The 16,548-nt window shown below is 39.2% G+C and overlaps 1 protein-coding gene across 8 annotated transcripts in view; it reads left to right on the top strand.

Annotated features, from left to right (window-relative positions):
• Positions 1 to 16,548, top strand: part of AFG2A (AFG2 AAA ATPase homolog A) — a 384,876-nt gene that overhangs the window by 168,317 nt on the left and 200,011 nt on the right. Inside the window, exon 15 of one of the 8 annotated variants that reach the window (XM_055274653.2) lies at positions 6 to 2,374. The exons of the other annotated variants lie outside the window; for them this stretch is intronic. Coding sequence (XP_055130628.1) covers positions 6 to 56 — 51 coding nt within the window. The 3' untranslated portion in view covers positions 57 to 2,374. Of the gene's footprint in view, positions 1 to 5; positions 2,375 to 16,548 lie in introns of those variants that run through there. 8 annotated transcript variants of the gene reach the window in all.

Raw genomic sequence — 16,548 nt, 5'->3', positions numbered from 1 at the left:
TTTAGAAATTGCCACAGCCACCCCAGCCTGAAGCAACTACCACCCTGATCAGTTAGCTGTCATCAACATCAAGGCAAGACCTACCAGCAAAAAGACTATAACTTGCTGAAGGCTTAGATAATCATTTGCATTTTTAGCAATAAAGGATTTTTAAATTAAGGTATATACATTTTTCCCCCATACATATTGGTATCGCATACTTAGTAGACTATCATATACTGTAAACATAGCTTATATATGTATTGGTAAATTAGAAATTCTTGTCACTTGCTTTATTGTGATATTAGCTTTATTGCAATATTAGCTTTATTGTAGTGGTCTGGAACTGAACCTGCAGTATCTTGGAGGTATGCCTGTATTTGTCAGAACCCTTCTAGCTGTAAAAGTAAAGAGATTGAATTTTACAATATGTAGGGTATACCCAAACCACACTAAAAAAAATTGTTCAATTCGGAACACAAAAGAAAATGTCAGCTTTATACTTCAGCAACAGTTTCTTTTCACTTGCAAGTAAGGCCTCCTGCTTCTCACCTCTTTTACCAACCTTTGACTGTCTTTTACAACCCATTTACACAGACCTGCATTGTTATTGCCTCAGTGGGCTCAGAACTACCTCAGCAAAGAAGGGGACTTGGAGTGTTGCTTCACCAGCTGGAAACCTCCATGGCCAGTGGCGCCTTCTGCCTGAGTACTGCTCGCACCCACTGAGCTCGTTCTGCCCACTCGGCCCAGCAGGCTGCACTCTGCTCGTGCTACTGGCCTGAATCCCACACCTGCCAAGGGCGAGCCAGGCATGGAGTGGTGAGGGTTGTATGGGCAAGTGAGCCCAGGTTCCGGCCACTATGCACAGCCGGGTACACAAGCTGCTGCACGAGGTGGGCAGCTCCAGGCACTGATAACAGGTGCTGGCTCCATGCAAGGCTGTGGCTGGACCAGATATACCGCACACAGCTTCCACTGTGTGCACCCGTGACTGGATGAGGGGAATGTAGTGGTGCCCAGAAGCTTGGAGAAGCCAGGAACCAGAGCCCCAAAGAGGGTGTCACAGCCCTGCCTCAGGGAGCCCCTAGGTCTGGGCTCCCCAAAGGGCTGCAACTCTTTTCTCCTTCTTATCACCCTCAATGTGGCAAGTCAGGGTGGGGGGTGTTTTTCAGCCCTGTTTGTGTTACTGCTCTTTCAGTCCCTCCATTTGGTGGGTCCTGAGTTCTTGTCCCACGTGCAGGACCAGTGAGGTATGTGAACAGCTGGAGGGTGAGCAAGGTGGAAAGGAGCTTAATTGAACAACAGAACAGCTCTCAGGAGACCTAACATAGGTAGCTCCATTCTGCAGCTGGTAGTCCTGAAGTCTCTCCAAGTCTGGCTGAGTCCAGGGGATTTTATGGGCTCAGAAGGGACAAAGTGCATGCTGATTGGTCCAGGGGTGGCCATGGGCAGGCCCAGTGAAAGCACCCTAAGTTCTCACTCTGGGCTGAGGTCTCCACATGGAACTGGCAGCCCAGCCCCCAGGCTTCAGGCTGTCCATGTCTTGAAGGTGGGGTTTCACCAGGGACCCGCCGCTTTGCACCCAGGAGCCTGTCTGCCTCCTGTCGCCAGGAATGTGCCATCCATGGCCCCCAGGCTGTTTGTGCCAAGGGGTGCCTGAAGCCCTATGGCAAACGGCCCTCAGCCCTCCTCAGCCTCCCTCCCATACTCACCAGTGCCCAAAGTCCAGAGGAGTTCAAGGTAGCTGGGGGCTGGCATCTCAGTGTCTCCCTGAGCACAAGCACACCCAGTTGAGTTGTGACAGCACCCAGGCTTGGCCACAACTTTGCTCCACCCAAAGCCTGTGCCACAATCAGGGAGTGGCCAAGGAGCAGGAGCAGTCACTTCTGAGCCTGCAGGGGCAGGAGGGCTTCCTAGGCCCCCAAGAACACAAGGATGCCTGGGTCCAGAGTCACGGGTGGACAGCTGTGTTAGCCCTGCCCTCCCAACTCAGTAGGGGCCAGGGCTCCAGCCTGTTCGCAGCCTTGACGGCTTGGCGGAGCTTGTAGCTCTAGCCACGCCTACCCAGTGCGGTGGGCATCCTCACAGCCGCCGCTCCAGACAGGCCACTGCTGCCATCATTACTCCTAAGTTTCGGGGCAGAAATAAGTAGAATTTTAGTGCTGGAAAGATTTTAAAGAATTTGATTTCTTAATAAAAATTTGGCTAACTAGATATTTTACATGTAAATCTTTTAGAGAATTTATTCAGCAACAAAAATCAGTTATGTGTATATTGAGTTTCTAATCTAATTTTCATAAGTAAATATAACTAAAATTATGAAAATGTACTTAAAAAAAAAAAGCTAGATTATACCCCTGTCTCCTAGAAGGGACAGTGCAGGTAAACCAGACCAGTGCCTTGTATCAATAATTATGTTTCATACCAAGTAATAATGTTTACCTTTTTGTTATGCCAGTAAAATTTATGGCCTAAAAGTTACATATTGTTTCTGTTTACATCAAGATATTTGATGACAGACTTAGTCAGAGGTATGTTTTGTTATGGAAAAGACAACGATAAGCCAGTTGTAAAACGAGTGCCTTTTGGAAATCTTGATTCCAGAACTTTTTTTTTTTTGTATTAGAGTACAAAACAGAATATTTGTCATAGGATTTTTAAAAAAGTATAGTATATTCTATCTAAGTAGAAAGTCGAAGAAAATAGAATGCTAATGTTTGGAGAAGGTGATCAAAATTATATTTTTATGAATGTTTAGGATATTTTGGGAATTTCTAAGAGTTCAGCCTCTTTAATTCTATATTTTGGGGCTTAACGCATTTTTTTAAAAAATATGTGTGTGTTTTTAGAGGCTAGTAGAGGCCTGACATTTTGAGTTTAACAACTTTATGAGGTTTATTCTTAAATTCTGTATCAGACTTAATGTCTTTGAATTGTGTATTTAATATTTTGATGTCCTTTTGCTATTGCATTTATAAACCGGAATTTAGTCTTTGATGATTGCATTATATTACTAAGTGATTTGGGTAAAGACAGAGGGGAAAAAGAGAATGAGGGAAGATGAAGGAGGGTAGAGGGAGGTTGAAGTGGTATATGTGTGTGGGTTGTTGTATTTATGTTTTATCTTGTTAGACAATTAGAATTGAAGTTAAACACTAGGAAATAGATGATAAGTTTATCTCTATACTCCCAGGAAAGTTTAACATTAGAATTAAGGCATTTAGCTAAACTAAGCCAAGATTGGAAAACTACTGTGCTCTATGCCTGTGTTTAGAAATAAAGTTTTATTGGAACACAGCCACATTCATTTTTTTTCTGTTGTGAGTGCTTTCGCACTGCAGTGGGAGAGTTGAATAGTGCTATATAGATTGTATGGCTGACAAGCTGAAAATATATACCATCTGGCCCTTTATTACTAATTATAATATGGCTTATAGAAAGCTATTAGTAATTATTAGAACTAAGAAATACTCATATGATAAAACTCTCTTACCTGAAGCAATAATAATACTGAGCCTCGTAGGAAAAGATTATATCAATCATCTGACACTGTAGGTGCTCCAACCCATTTTCTCACTCTGATTCTCCTTACCTCCTTTTATGCTACTCAGCTGTTTTTTTCTGTAGTGCTTATTAGTGTAGTGTAGTGAATATTATTACCACATGGTTTACTTATACACAGTATTTATTATTGTCTGTCTCCCATTGCTCTAATGCAAGGGAAGCATTTTTGTCTATTTTGAGCAAGGATTTTTGTCGTATTTACTGGTATATTCAGGTACCTGGAACACATAGTAGCAGTTAGTATGAAATAAACCTGCCTTCTTATTAACTGTATTAATCAATTTAGAAAGCATCAGCTTTTCACTTGCTGGCTATATTTTGCTAATTCAAAATGCAAATAATTTGCTGAGCTAAATTGTATATCTTTTAACTTGTTTTCTCTGTTCTTCATTGAGAAAGTTAATACTTTCTATTTTTAACTCCTCACTTTAGCTACATGTAGTTTTTTCTTGGGGGTGATATGTGTTTAGTAGAAGGTAGTTCAGTAATATATTTACTGAATAGCAAAACGAACACTAAGATTAAAGCTCATGTTAACTACTCTGATGGCCTTGAGGAAGTAATGCTGAGAGTTTAATCACTATTAAGTAATTAAGAATAATTTCTCATAAAAGTTCTCTTCCTTCCAGTTATATTCATGACTGTGTTTTGGTGATAGTTGATTGCCCTGCTTACATAGTTGCAAAATTGGTAAGGAGAACAGTATTCTGCAGCCAAGTTTCCATGAGTTGATATTTCACATTCACATTCGTGACCTAAACCTGTATTCTGGCAGACAGTGAGAAAAGCCAAATGTTCCCGTAAGCAGCAAGGATTTTCTTCATGGAAAACAAAGAAGTAAAAATGTAATCCAAGCAAAACTATCATGTATATACTGAATTTTATAGGTATACCTACAGAAAATTAATATTTGCTTTTATGCATTTTATTACAAGTTTATTTTGTTAGGTATTATATTTGAAGTAAAAAATAAAATACAAAATTGAATACATAAAGGGAAATCAGAAAAACCCAGAAATATTACTCTAAGATAATAACAATTATTACCACTTTTATTTGAGCACATGCACTATACCAGGTGCAGCACACTGCGCTTTATGTACATAATCTTTAACTCTCCTGACAACCCTGCAAAGTAGTACCTCTGTTTACATTTTGAAGATGAGAAAATTACCGCTCCAAGAGATTAAATAGCTTGCCATGATTCAGGAACTAGTAAGTAATGAAGGCAGTATTGTAAGGCAGGACTTTCTGTCTCACCAGATACCTTACTCTTTATCCTGTAGCATGTCATTTTTCTCCAGTATTGTCATGATGTGTCATTGACTATACTTTTTATCCATACTTTATTTAAAAATTTTATGTGTTAGAAAACTTACACTCTAGACATTTAAAATTTAAATTTTCATAACATAATATGCTTCTGAATAACCTGAGAAGAATGTTATACAAAAGGAAATGGCTTGCTGATTCCATGGAGTAATAAATGCCTACCTGTTTTCATTTTGAAGTTAAAGTCATTGCTTCTATTGCCAACATGTATTTTTTTTTCATTTTATCTTTCTCACCTTCATAACATGTATTTGGCCTTATATAGCTGTGAAAATTGATTGTACAAATTGGTTTGAGCATATGAGACCTATGAACACTTGTATTCTGACTTAGCATAGAGTTTTATATTTTCTGAGTAGCATAGACCCGTATATTTTTGGACACCCCTCGTATTTTACATTTAATAGAATGATGAACATGATTCATTAAGCCTTTCTTTGATGAAAGACAGAAACCACAGAGCAGTGAAGGTATTGGCATTTCTGATAAGGTTTATATATTAAAGTCTTATGGTAGCCTATGAAAAAGAGCTTGTTTGGAAAAACTGAGAGATTCAAGTTTTGTATTATACTTAAGTTTTGTCACTTCATCAGATGCCTCCCTTTCTATGTCTTATCATGAATTTATTTTTTCCCTTTAATAGTAGATCAAATATAGATAGCCAGGAAAGAGTAAAAGAGTAAAAGATCAGTTATGGTAATATAGTTAAGATGTTTCATTCATATTTTAATATTATACAAGTATTAGTTTTGTATAATAATAATAATAATTATTATTATTATTATTATTTTGAGACAGAGACTCGCTCTGTCGCCCAGGATGGGGTGCAATTGCGTGATCTCTGCACATTGCAACCTCTGCCTTCTGGGTTCAAGTCATTCTTCCGCCTCAGCCTTCCGAGTAGCTGGGATTACAGGCGTGTGCCAATTTTTGTATTTTTGTAAAGACAGGGTTTCACCATGTTGGCCAGGCTGGTCTTGAACTCCTGACCTCAGGTGATCCACCTGCCTTGGCCTCCCAAAGTACTGGGATTACAAGCATGAGCCACCACACCTGGCTATACTTACTATCTTAGAAGAACTTTATGAACACTATTAATACTAAAAATTGCCTTAAATTATTATCTATTGAGTGAATGAATGGCTGGCTGACTGAATGAATGCATACATTCAGAACTCTGGAATCCAAAATCTTTTAGAGTCTCCCGTTGAGTGGAAACTACTCTTCCTTGATTTTGGAAATGTTAAATTAAAAGATAGCTTAATATTGGTATTGTTACTTTCTATAATTGTCAAAAAGAAGTTATAGTGTCCTCCTAAAGACAAATAAGGAGATAAAGAAAAACAAAAATAATTGAGTTAAATTGTTAATTTTTGTTTGTTTTATGTGATCCTCAGATTCTTGGGATTAGAATTCAAGCGGGGATGCAGTCTTCTTTTGAGTTACATGTTAGAGTCTGTGACATTAGCATTTTCTATCTCAAGCAGTAATGCTACCAAAATGGTTCTTGATTTAAGGATGTGATTTCTTTTATAGTCAGTATTTTTTAACATATCACATTTGAGTCTTGTAAAACTTAACTGCTTCCTTCTTTCACATATCAGTTTCTCTTCCATCAGAGAGAATAGTGATATGGAATCATTTTGTCTGAATGGTTGGCTAAAAGTACAAAGTGTAGAAGGTACACACTTAAATACAGGATAATGAATTTTTTTTATATCTGATTCCCATTAGCATTAACATTTTTTTTTTCTGTTTCCAGACCATAAAAGCTTCTTCCAAAAGTATCCGCAGGCACAGAAGCTCTGTTTAGATTTTTCTTACGTGCTTTCTTTTCTCGATATTTTGATTTTTTTCCAAAATGAGTTTGCTGTTTACTTTTGATGAAGTAAATATCTATATAAAATCTGAAGATTTTTATTTCTTGGATTTGGAGGGCAATTTGAACATTAGATTTTAAAGGCTTATACTTAAGATGGCCATTAGTAGTTAAATCTGGTTTATAACTAATTTAGTGTAATTTAGTTAATAGAGGTTAGTTTGGAGTCATTCATATATTTATATTTCCTGTTTCATATGTTTATAAATATTTGATGAGTTTCATTGGCTTTTTTTCTCCAATGTGTTTGGATTCAAGGAATTAAGGGTCTGTATAAATACTTATTTTTCTGTGTGCATTTTCTTGTGTTTATTTTCATTGGTTTTGAGTTTGACTTAATATACACATGTGCATTCAAAAAGATGATCTTTCCAAAAGCTTTGCTTGGGATCTGTGCTAGGAGGATGATTTAAATGGATGGAGAGGGTTGCTTGCTTTACTGTTTATTTTCCCAGACAAATCCATGGAGACAGGCTGCTAATAGGATAGGAGAAAAACAACAAAAACAAATACAGCTTTTTGGCCTGGAACTGAATTGTATTATCTGTACTGTCAGTTAGAGCCTTTGCTCACTTACCCAGACAATCACTACAGAGATTAAAGCTTCCTCCTGCATTTGTGATAACTTTCAGTATGCTGCAGCGTCATATCCAGTTAATATTTAAAAAAAAATCTGTCTGTAAATAGTTGCAAAATCCTCACCAAATCAACCTTTAGCGAGAGTGATTGTGCTGATTAATCAAATAAGATTGTCAATAATTAAAGGGATACAGGTCACTTGGATTTTATTTTCAGTTTTCATATGTAAATCCTTGCAGCCCTTCCCCAAGGTTGGGCCTGATTTTGTTACGGGATCTTTGGGGTGTTGCTTTTCTGATCAGCAACCTCTGTAGCCAGTGGCGCCTTTGCCTGAGTTCTTGTCCTGCATCTAGGAAGAATGAGGTACATAGACAAGTGGAGGGTGGGCAAGACGAAGAGGAGCTTTATTGAGTTAGAACAGCTCAGAAGAGGCCTGCAGTGAGTAGCTCCTTTCTGTAGGCAGGTCATCTCGAGGGTAGCTCCTCTCTGCAGCTGGTCCTTCCATTGACTCTCTGCTCTGCTCTGGCTGAGTCCAGGGCTTTTATGAGCCTCAGAGGGGAGGAAGTGCATGCTGATTGGTCCATGGGCCTGCGGTAAAGGCACCACAAGTCCCCACTCTGGTCCGCAGGGCTGGCAGCCTGGCCCCCAGCCTTCAGGCCTTCCCTGGCCTGAAGGTGGGGCCTCACCAGGGACCTGCCCCTTCCCACCCAGGAACCTGTCTGCATCCCTCTGCTGCCCATCACACCCAGGCTGCTTGCACCCATGCCAAGGAGCACCCACAGGCCAGCCCAGAGCCTCACTCAGCCCCATCTTGGCCTCCCTCTCTCACTTGGCATCCATAGTCCAGAAGGGCCAAGGTGGCAGGAGGCTGGCATGTCAGTGCTGCCTGGAGCAGCACACACCCAGCCGGGCCGCAACAATGCTGGGACCAGGAAGAGGCCAGGCAGTGGGAGCAGATACCCCTGAGTCTGCTGATGACGGGGGACCCACCTGGGTACTCGAGAGCACCGGGAGACCCAGGCCCACAGCCATGACCCAGGCAGCTGCAGCTGTGCCTGGGGAGCTCTCACCCTGCCAACTCGTAAGGGGCAGAGCTCCCACCAGTCCCTGGCTCTGCATAGTGTGCTGCGTTGACTGTGCCCCCTTCTCTGCATCTCCCACAGTGGTGGCAAGTGAGGTGCAGGTGGCATAGTGGCCCTGGCCAACCCAGCACAAACAAACCCGACGCTCCCAGGGCTAGTCCTGTGAGTCCCAGTGGCAGTATCTTTGGTCAGGTGCTTGTGGGCTTTCAGGACATGGTGGGGCGCAAGGTCGAGGCTGCAGTGGAGGTTCCGAACCTGGTAGCAGGTCCTGCTACCTGTGCGAGGGTGGAGCTGGCACAGTCCACTTTGGGGACATGGGGCACAGGAGACTGTTGCCATTGCTGCTCTCACAGCTGCTTCTGCTATCCTGTCTGCCTCCTTGCAGCCTGGAGCAGGGCTTCAGGCCATCACTGGGCTGGGCTGACGTCCAAGGCAAGGATGACATTGCCACAAGTTCCCCCTGTGGACCTGGCTCTCGGTGGCAGCCTGGGGCTCCTCCTTGCGCAGCTTGAGACCCTGCCAGGGGGCACCTCTGGGAGCGGATTGTGGGCCCCAAACCCAGTTGTTGGGAGCGCCAGGCTGGACAGTCACTCCGACGTGGGGTGGATTCTGGGGATGCAGCCTCAGTGGCCCGGGCCGAGTCTCCAGCTGAAGTGCAGGAACTTGGAGCCGCCAGCAGGGTGGGTGCGGCGACAGAGTCGCTTGCCAGGTCTGGGAAGCGGGCCCCACTCCCGCTTTCCACCCCACACCCCTGAAGTACGGCCCCAGTGTGCATTCAGGCCCACCTCCCTTCACTCTGTGTGCAACTGCAGCATCCCTGGGTCCAACTCTGCCTTGGGACCCCTCCATGCCAGACCGTGCTCTTTCCCCGCCTGCAGGTAGCTCGGCCTGGCCCCACCTCAGTGGATCCCAGGGTTGGGCTTCCAGGGCAGCAGGCCCCAGGTACTGTTTGCCTTGGAGTCCACCTGAGGATCCACAGCCTGCACCCCCACCTGCACCCACACCTGTGTCCCACCACAGCTGGCCCCAGCTGCCAAAGTAGCAGTGACTACTTTGGATGGCCCACTGCTGCCATCAATTTGAATGGTTTATATTTTGCCGTGCTTGTTAGTTGAGAAGAAAAACATGGATGTATAGATATACAGTGATGGATGCACTAGCAGCTTAAGGGTCATTTTGAGGACATTTTTTTTTAAATTTTTCAAGACAGAGACTTGTTCCATCTCCCAGGCTGGAGTTCAGTGGGGCAATCGTGGCTCACTGCAGCCTTGACCTCATGGGCCAAAGCGATCCTCCTGCCTTAGCCACCCAGGTAGCTGGGACTATAGGCGGGTGCCACCACTCCCAGCTAATATTTAAATTTTTTGTAGAGACAGGGTCTTGCTTTGTTGTGCAAGCTGGTCTCCAACTCCCGGTCTCTCACAGTTCTCCTGGCTTGACCTTCCAAAGTGCCACCACAGCCAGGCTATTTTGAGGACGTTTCTCTTTTCAGAAAAGTTATAAGTATTTTGACCCTGCATGAAAGTTTGGAATGATGGAATCATATAAACAAAAACAACAGAAAGCCTCAAAAATTTTTTTAAACCAAACAAAAATTATTGGAACCAGCTTTTACCTCAAGCAGTGAATGAGCTACACAGAAAGTTGAGTTTTCTTTTATTAATGATTTCTAATAATGAGGATTTTACACTTTATTCTTCTCAACCTCCCTCCAGGTCAGTTTTGGTTGTTACAGCTGGAGAAATGATACTGGCATCCAGTGGGTAGAGGTCAGGGATGTTACCAGACATCCTATAATGCACAGGAAAACCCCCTCTGACCCACAACGAAACATTGTTAGCGCAGGTAATGCTGAGATTGAGAAACCCTGCTGTAAAGTGTGGATTTTTATCTCGATGGGAGTTTTTCCAAGTAGCTACATTGATGTTTACAATGCTTTATAAATGAAGGGAGGTTTGGTTCTGTTTGTTTGAATTACTAATAAGAGATAAAAGAGGCTTTAGACACAGATTTTGGAATTTATAGGTGGAATAAACACATAAACACAAACAGTCTTCGAAAAATGTTCATGGAGACAATATGGTGATCTTGTGATACAGGGAAATGGAAAACATTTAATTATAGAAGAACATGAGAAAGTTGTATTATTTTTTACTCTTTCATGGACATGAAATGAAACTTCTACTTTGTTGGTGTTGGTATCTGTATTTGTGAATTAAATCATTTAATAAAGTAATCACAATATCCAAAAATCAATTATCTTGGTAGAATATTCAAGAGCCTGAAGCTCTGGATTCACTTCCCATTTGTGACTATAGTTAATATATTTAATGTTCAAGCCTCAGTTAACACATCTGAAAAGTAAGGTAGTTTTTATAAACTTGTCAGATGGGCATTAGTTAATTTGTATTTGATAATTTGTATTGACACTAAACTGTTCTCAAATGTTAAAAGAACTGTTCAGTCTTTGATTGCTGAACTTCAGTGTAAGGAGTAGGTGTTTCTTTGTTCATTTCATAAAGGAGCTCTTGAACCTCTGTTTTCAAGCATTGTCTGCTCAGTCACAATAATTTGCAGTGGAAGGATGTATATGTGACCACACATGTGTAAACACAAACACACCTAGTGACTTGATGGTAGAGAAGTTAAGGATTTACAAAATGTGTTTACATTGCTTTCCAGAGATTGAGGTTGAGGTTTTTGGAACCTGGCATACTGATAGTACCCATTATGGAACCATAATCATGTGGATTTAGCATACGAGATAAAGCGTATAACCTATAAACATATTTAATGATACTCATCCATTGTGCTACACAGATACAGACATTGGAGAGTAAATGTAAATGATCTTGTTCCCACTCTTAAAAATTTGCAGTTGATTTTATTTTTTAAATGATTATGTTGTCTGCCATACTACCCACAGTCCATTAACTAACTGAATGCACGTTGTCGAAAAAGTTCTGCTTTCTGTAAAGGAGCAGAGGGAGAAAAAAAAAATGCAGGTTGGAGTCACAAATCATAGCAAGTCACTTTACCTTTGTTTCCATGTTTAAGAAGTTGTCTCTTTGGTGGAGACAGACAAGATCTGTATTCTCTCACCACCAAAAGTCCTTAGGGTTACTTTTTTAAATTTTTTTTTTTTTTTTTTAATTAAGGGACCAGCCAGGGCTACGCAACTCATGTAGAGAAAAATTCGGACAAGAAATTGGATCTCAGATGGAGGTGGATCATCTTTTAGAGATTGCAGTGTATAAAATAAATTGTTTCACTTACAAATAGAAGCAAAGCAATAAACATGTTATTCTATATACAACTTTAATCACTTTCATTTTTTAAAAGATACTTTGTTAAGATGGTATTTTGAATTGGTAACATATGTATATAATTCAGAGATCAAAACTGTATAGAAAGATATACATGCTAATACCTTATTCCTTCTACCACTGTACCCCAACCTTTCCACCTTAGTTTTATTAGTCTCTTGTTTCTTCTTCCAATTTTTTTAACACAAACAAAAAAATATGCAAATATATATATGCAAATATAAATATATATATATATATTATGTTTTCAATATCCATTTCTCCCAGATATATACAATGCAGGAAACTATGTATACTCTTCAGTACTTTGCTTTTTTGATTTAGCTCTGTTTCTTGCAGATCAGTAAATGGGCATTTTCCTCATCCTTTTGAAGGATGCATGGATGAAGAACTATCATAGTTATTCAACCCATGCCTTATTTTATGGACTCTTAGGCTATTGTCAGTCTTTTGCCACTACTAACAGTACTACAAAGAGTAATCTTGTCCAGGTGTCATTTTGTACTTGTGCTGGTTTGTTGTAAAAGTGGGATTGTTGTGTTATGGGTAAATACATTTGTAATTTTGTTAGATATTATCGTATTTCCTTTTATGGTGATTCTACCATTTTTTACTTTCACCAGTAATTTTGAATGTGTCGGGGTTTCCAGGTTGGTATCAGTAGTTAGTAGTTAATTTAGAAGGATAAGTAAATAATCATTAAATGTTTTATATTTATGTTTAATGATTTTATTTTAACATAAAACATAAATATACATTGACTTCATTTGTCTTAGGGCAAATAATTTTTTTAAGAATAGTCTGCTGATTGGAGCTCTGTAATACCTCTTTTCTAAACCACATTGTATTAATTTCAGTGTTTGGCATCTATCAAGTAGAGTGATAACTTAAGATACTCTGAGGCACCTTGAGTATCCCCATTCATCTACAGCTGTTCTGCCAAACCAAATTAACAGTTGAGAGTTACTCATCTTTATTTAATCTTTCCTATTTAGGTTTTTTTTTCTAAAAAATAATATATTTATTTGAATCACATAATTTCAATGTCAAGTAATTGTTAAACTAGAATTTTGGAATCAGTATTTTTTACTCATGTTTTGTTTACTGGTGAGTCACCTTGCTTATTACAGTGTCTCAACATATTAAGGGTTTAGTAAATTTTCATTGAATGGAATAGAAGGAAAAGAGGTAGTATGGAAATAGATTCAATTGATTCTAATTATGCACCCAAAACAAGAAAGCAAAGGTTACGAGAGCAGGAGGAGGGGGCGCATAGCAAAGGGCCGTCTTATCAGCCAGGATATTTAACCTCCCATGGCTGAAGAGTCTAGGAAGTGACATATTTTGCTTTCCAGTCTCCTAACTTTCTCTTCTTAGACATACAAAATTTACATCAAATAGAGACAGGGTGGGTCCATCTTTTTCCCTCATCTTGCTGTCATTTTCAAACTTGTTTATTCTGGAAAATTATAACATGTCTTGCCAAAATTGATTGGCTAGATGTGCTGCAACTTACAGAGCTTTAGACCAGTTATAATGATAAAGGTTCAGTTTAGGTAGTAATGTACTTTGAGGCCATAATTATGGGATATTTCCTTGTAGTGACCAATAATTTTTATGTCTTCTGTATTAGTCCGTTCTCACATTGCTAATAAAGACATACCCGAGGCTGGGTAATTTATAAAGGAAAGAGGTTTAATTGACTTACGGTTTAGCATGGCTGAGCAGGCCTCAGGAAACTTAACAATCATGGCGGAAAGCACCTCTTCACAGGGCTGAAGAGAGAGAATGAGTGCAAGCAGGGGTAATACCATAAACTTATAAAACCATCAGATCTAATGAGAACTCACTGACTATCATGAGAACAGCATGGGGGGAAGCTGCCCCCATGATGCAATTACTTCCGTGACGTGGGAATTATGGAGATTACAATTCAAGATGAGATTTGGGTGTGGACACAACCAAACCATATCATCTTCCAAACAGAATTTATCATCAACACTGACCAGCCATTTCAGTTTTGTCTTAATTATTGCAAGGACTGGTCAAGAGAACGTGTTTGGAAATTGGAAATTAATCATCTATGTTGAGGAAATAATTTATAACGTTTGAGTTTCTCTGGTGAATCATTAACATAGTTTTCATATTTAAATTTCTGCCATTATATTTTTTGACATTGTCTGCCTTCTTTCCACATAACTTCTCAGAGAAACTCTTAGAAAAAGCAGTAATAATTAAGGGCTAAAGAAAGAGCTTCAGTGCACTTGTGACATCATTTTATCCATTATAATTAACCATTAAAAATTAGTTAACATTAGTTACCTAATTAAAGTTAGTTAATATAATATCATTATGTGTGCTGCATCATCTATGTGCCCTTCCGGGAAGACTGAGTTTTGGTGAGTGAGGGTTGTTACTGCAGTCACATTCTAGACACAGTCATGTGCTGCATAACCATGTTTTGGTCAACATCAGACTACATGTACAAATGTGTCCCATAAGATTATAATGGAGCTGAAAAATTCCTATGGCTTAGTGACACTGTAACCATCATAATGTCATAACCATTATGATGTGGTAGCATAGTGCATTACTCTTGTGGCGATGCTGGTGTAAACAAACCTACTGTGCTATTAGTCATATAAAAGTATAGCACATTCATTTGTATAGTACATCATACTTGATAATAAACAACTGTGTTACAGGCTTATGTATTACCTATACTATACACTTTTATCATTGTAGCATGTACTCTGCTTATAAAAAAAAATTAACTGTAAAACAGCCTCAGGCAGGTCCTCCAGGGGATATTCCATAAAGAAGGCCTTATAAACGTAGGAGATGACAGCTTCATGCATATTATTGCCCTTGAATGCCTTTCAGGGAAATAAGATGTAGAGGTGGAAGACAGTGATATTGATGATCCTGACCTATGGGCCTAGGCTAATATATGTGTTTGTGTCTTCGTTTTTAGCAAAAACGTTTAAAAAGTAAAATAATAAATAAAATTTAAAAATAAGAAAAAGCCTATAGGATAAGGATATAAAGAAGAAAATATTTTTGTGCAGCTGTATAGCATGTTGTTTTAACCTAGGTGTTATTACAAGAGTCAAAAAGTTAAAAAAAAAATTAAAAAATTTATAACATAAGTTACAGATTAATTCTTGAAGAAAAGTTTTAAAATAAGTTTAGTATAGTCTTATTGTACCATGTTTATTATAAAATCTATAGTAGTGTACAGTAATGTCCTGGGCCTTCACATTCACTCTTTGCTCACCCAGAGCAAAGAGAGTTTACTCAGTGACTCACCCAGAGCAACTTCCAGTCCTGCAAGTACCATTCCTGGTAAGTGCCCTATACAGGCATACCGTTTTTTAATCTCTTACGCATTTTTACTGTACCTGCTCTTTGTTTAGATATGTTTAGACACACAAATACCATTGTGTTACAGTTGCCTACAGTGTTGAATACAGTAACATGCTGTACAGGTTTGTAGCCTAAAAGCAACAGGCTGTATCATATGGCCTGGGTAGGCTATACCATCTAGGTTTGTGTAAGCACACTCTGTGATGTTTGCACAATGACAAAATCACTTAAGGATGCATTTCTCAGAACATATCCCCATTGTTAAGTGACACATGACTGTATTTTGTTCTGTAACTTTCTTGGCCAAATGTACTATTTTGAGTCAAATTCCATAGACCTTTTTGTTTCCTCTTGAAGTATAATGAACCTTTTCCTTTTAACTTATAAAAAGGTGAGTGTATTCAAGACTGATTGTTCAGAAACTTTGTCTGGGCAGATTTGACTTTTTATTTTAAATTAGCTTTGTCACAAGGATATTATCACCTTATGTCTTGAAACCCTGACCCAGCCCTCATTGCACTCTCCCCATTTCCCTGCTGGATTTTCTTTGATTACTTGTTGTTTTGCTGCCTCACCTATTTCCACATATCACCCTGTAGTTTCAATATGTAAATTCAAAACTTACTCGTTTTGCTATCTAGGATAATATTTAGATAATCAGGTATTTGCTCAGGTTATGTTGATGAGAAAGAGATAGATTTGTTCTGAGACACTTATATTTGTTTTAACTGTTCTCCCCCGAGATATACAGATACTCCTCAACTTACAATGGAGTTCCCTCCTGTTAAAGGTATCTTAAGTTGAAAATATCATAAGTCAAAAAAGGATTTAAAACACCTAACCTACCAAACATCATAGTTTAGCATAGCTTACCTTATATGTGCTCAACACTTACATTAGCCTACAGTTGGGCAAAATTGCCTAACATAAAACCTGTTTTATAATAAAGTATTGAATATATTATGTAATTAATGGAACACTGTACTGAAAGTGAAAAACAGAATGGTTGTATGGGTACTCAAAGTAAGGTTTCTTCTGAACGTGTATCACTTTCACACTATCATAAAGCTGAAAACTCCAAAGTCAAATCATTGTAAGTCAGGGACTGTTCATTACTTTTGATGTCTTATGCAGTGGTAACTAATGAAGGAAAATACCAGAAATCGACAGTGTATTGATAAACTGTTCTTTCTATTCATAGGGCTATCTTTTTGCCTTTATACTAATCTCCTTTAATAAATGGAATAGAAAACTACTTTTTTTTTGGCCATGTCATCTGTTTTTTTTTTTTTTTTTTTTGACAGCGTATTAGGTTGTGGATAGTATTTGGAAATCCACATCTGCTCTTTATCCACATGTGTTTGTCCTACTTGCAGTGTAGATAAAAATGTGCTTTGTATTTTAGATTAAAATTGTGTTTTCCATTATTTTATCAATT

The sequence above is a fragment of the Symphalangus syndactylus genome, chromosome 4, assembly GCF_028878055.3.
Source record: "Symphalangus syndactylus isolate Jambi chromosome 4, NHGRI_mSymSyn1-v2.1_pri, whole genome shotgun sequence".
NCBI classification, from domain to species: Eukaryota; Metazoa; Chordata; class Mammalia; order Primates; family Hylobatidae; genus Symphalangus; species Symphalangus syndactylus.
This window is presented reverse-complemented; position numbering and strand designations above follow the sequence as displayed.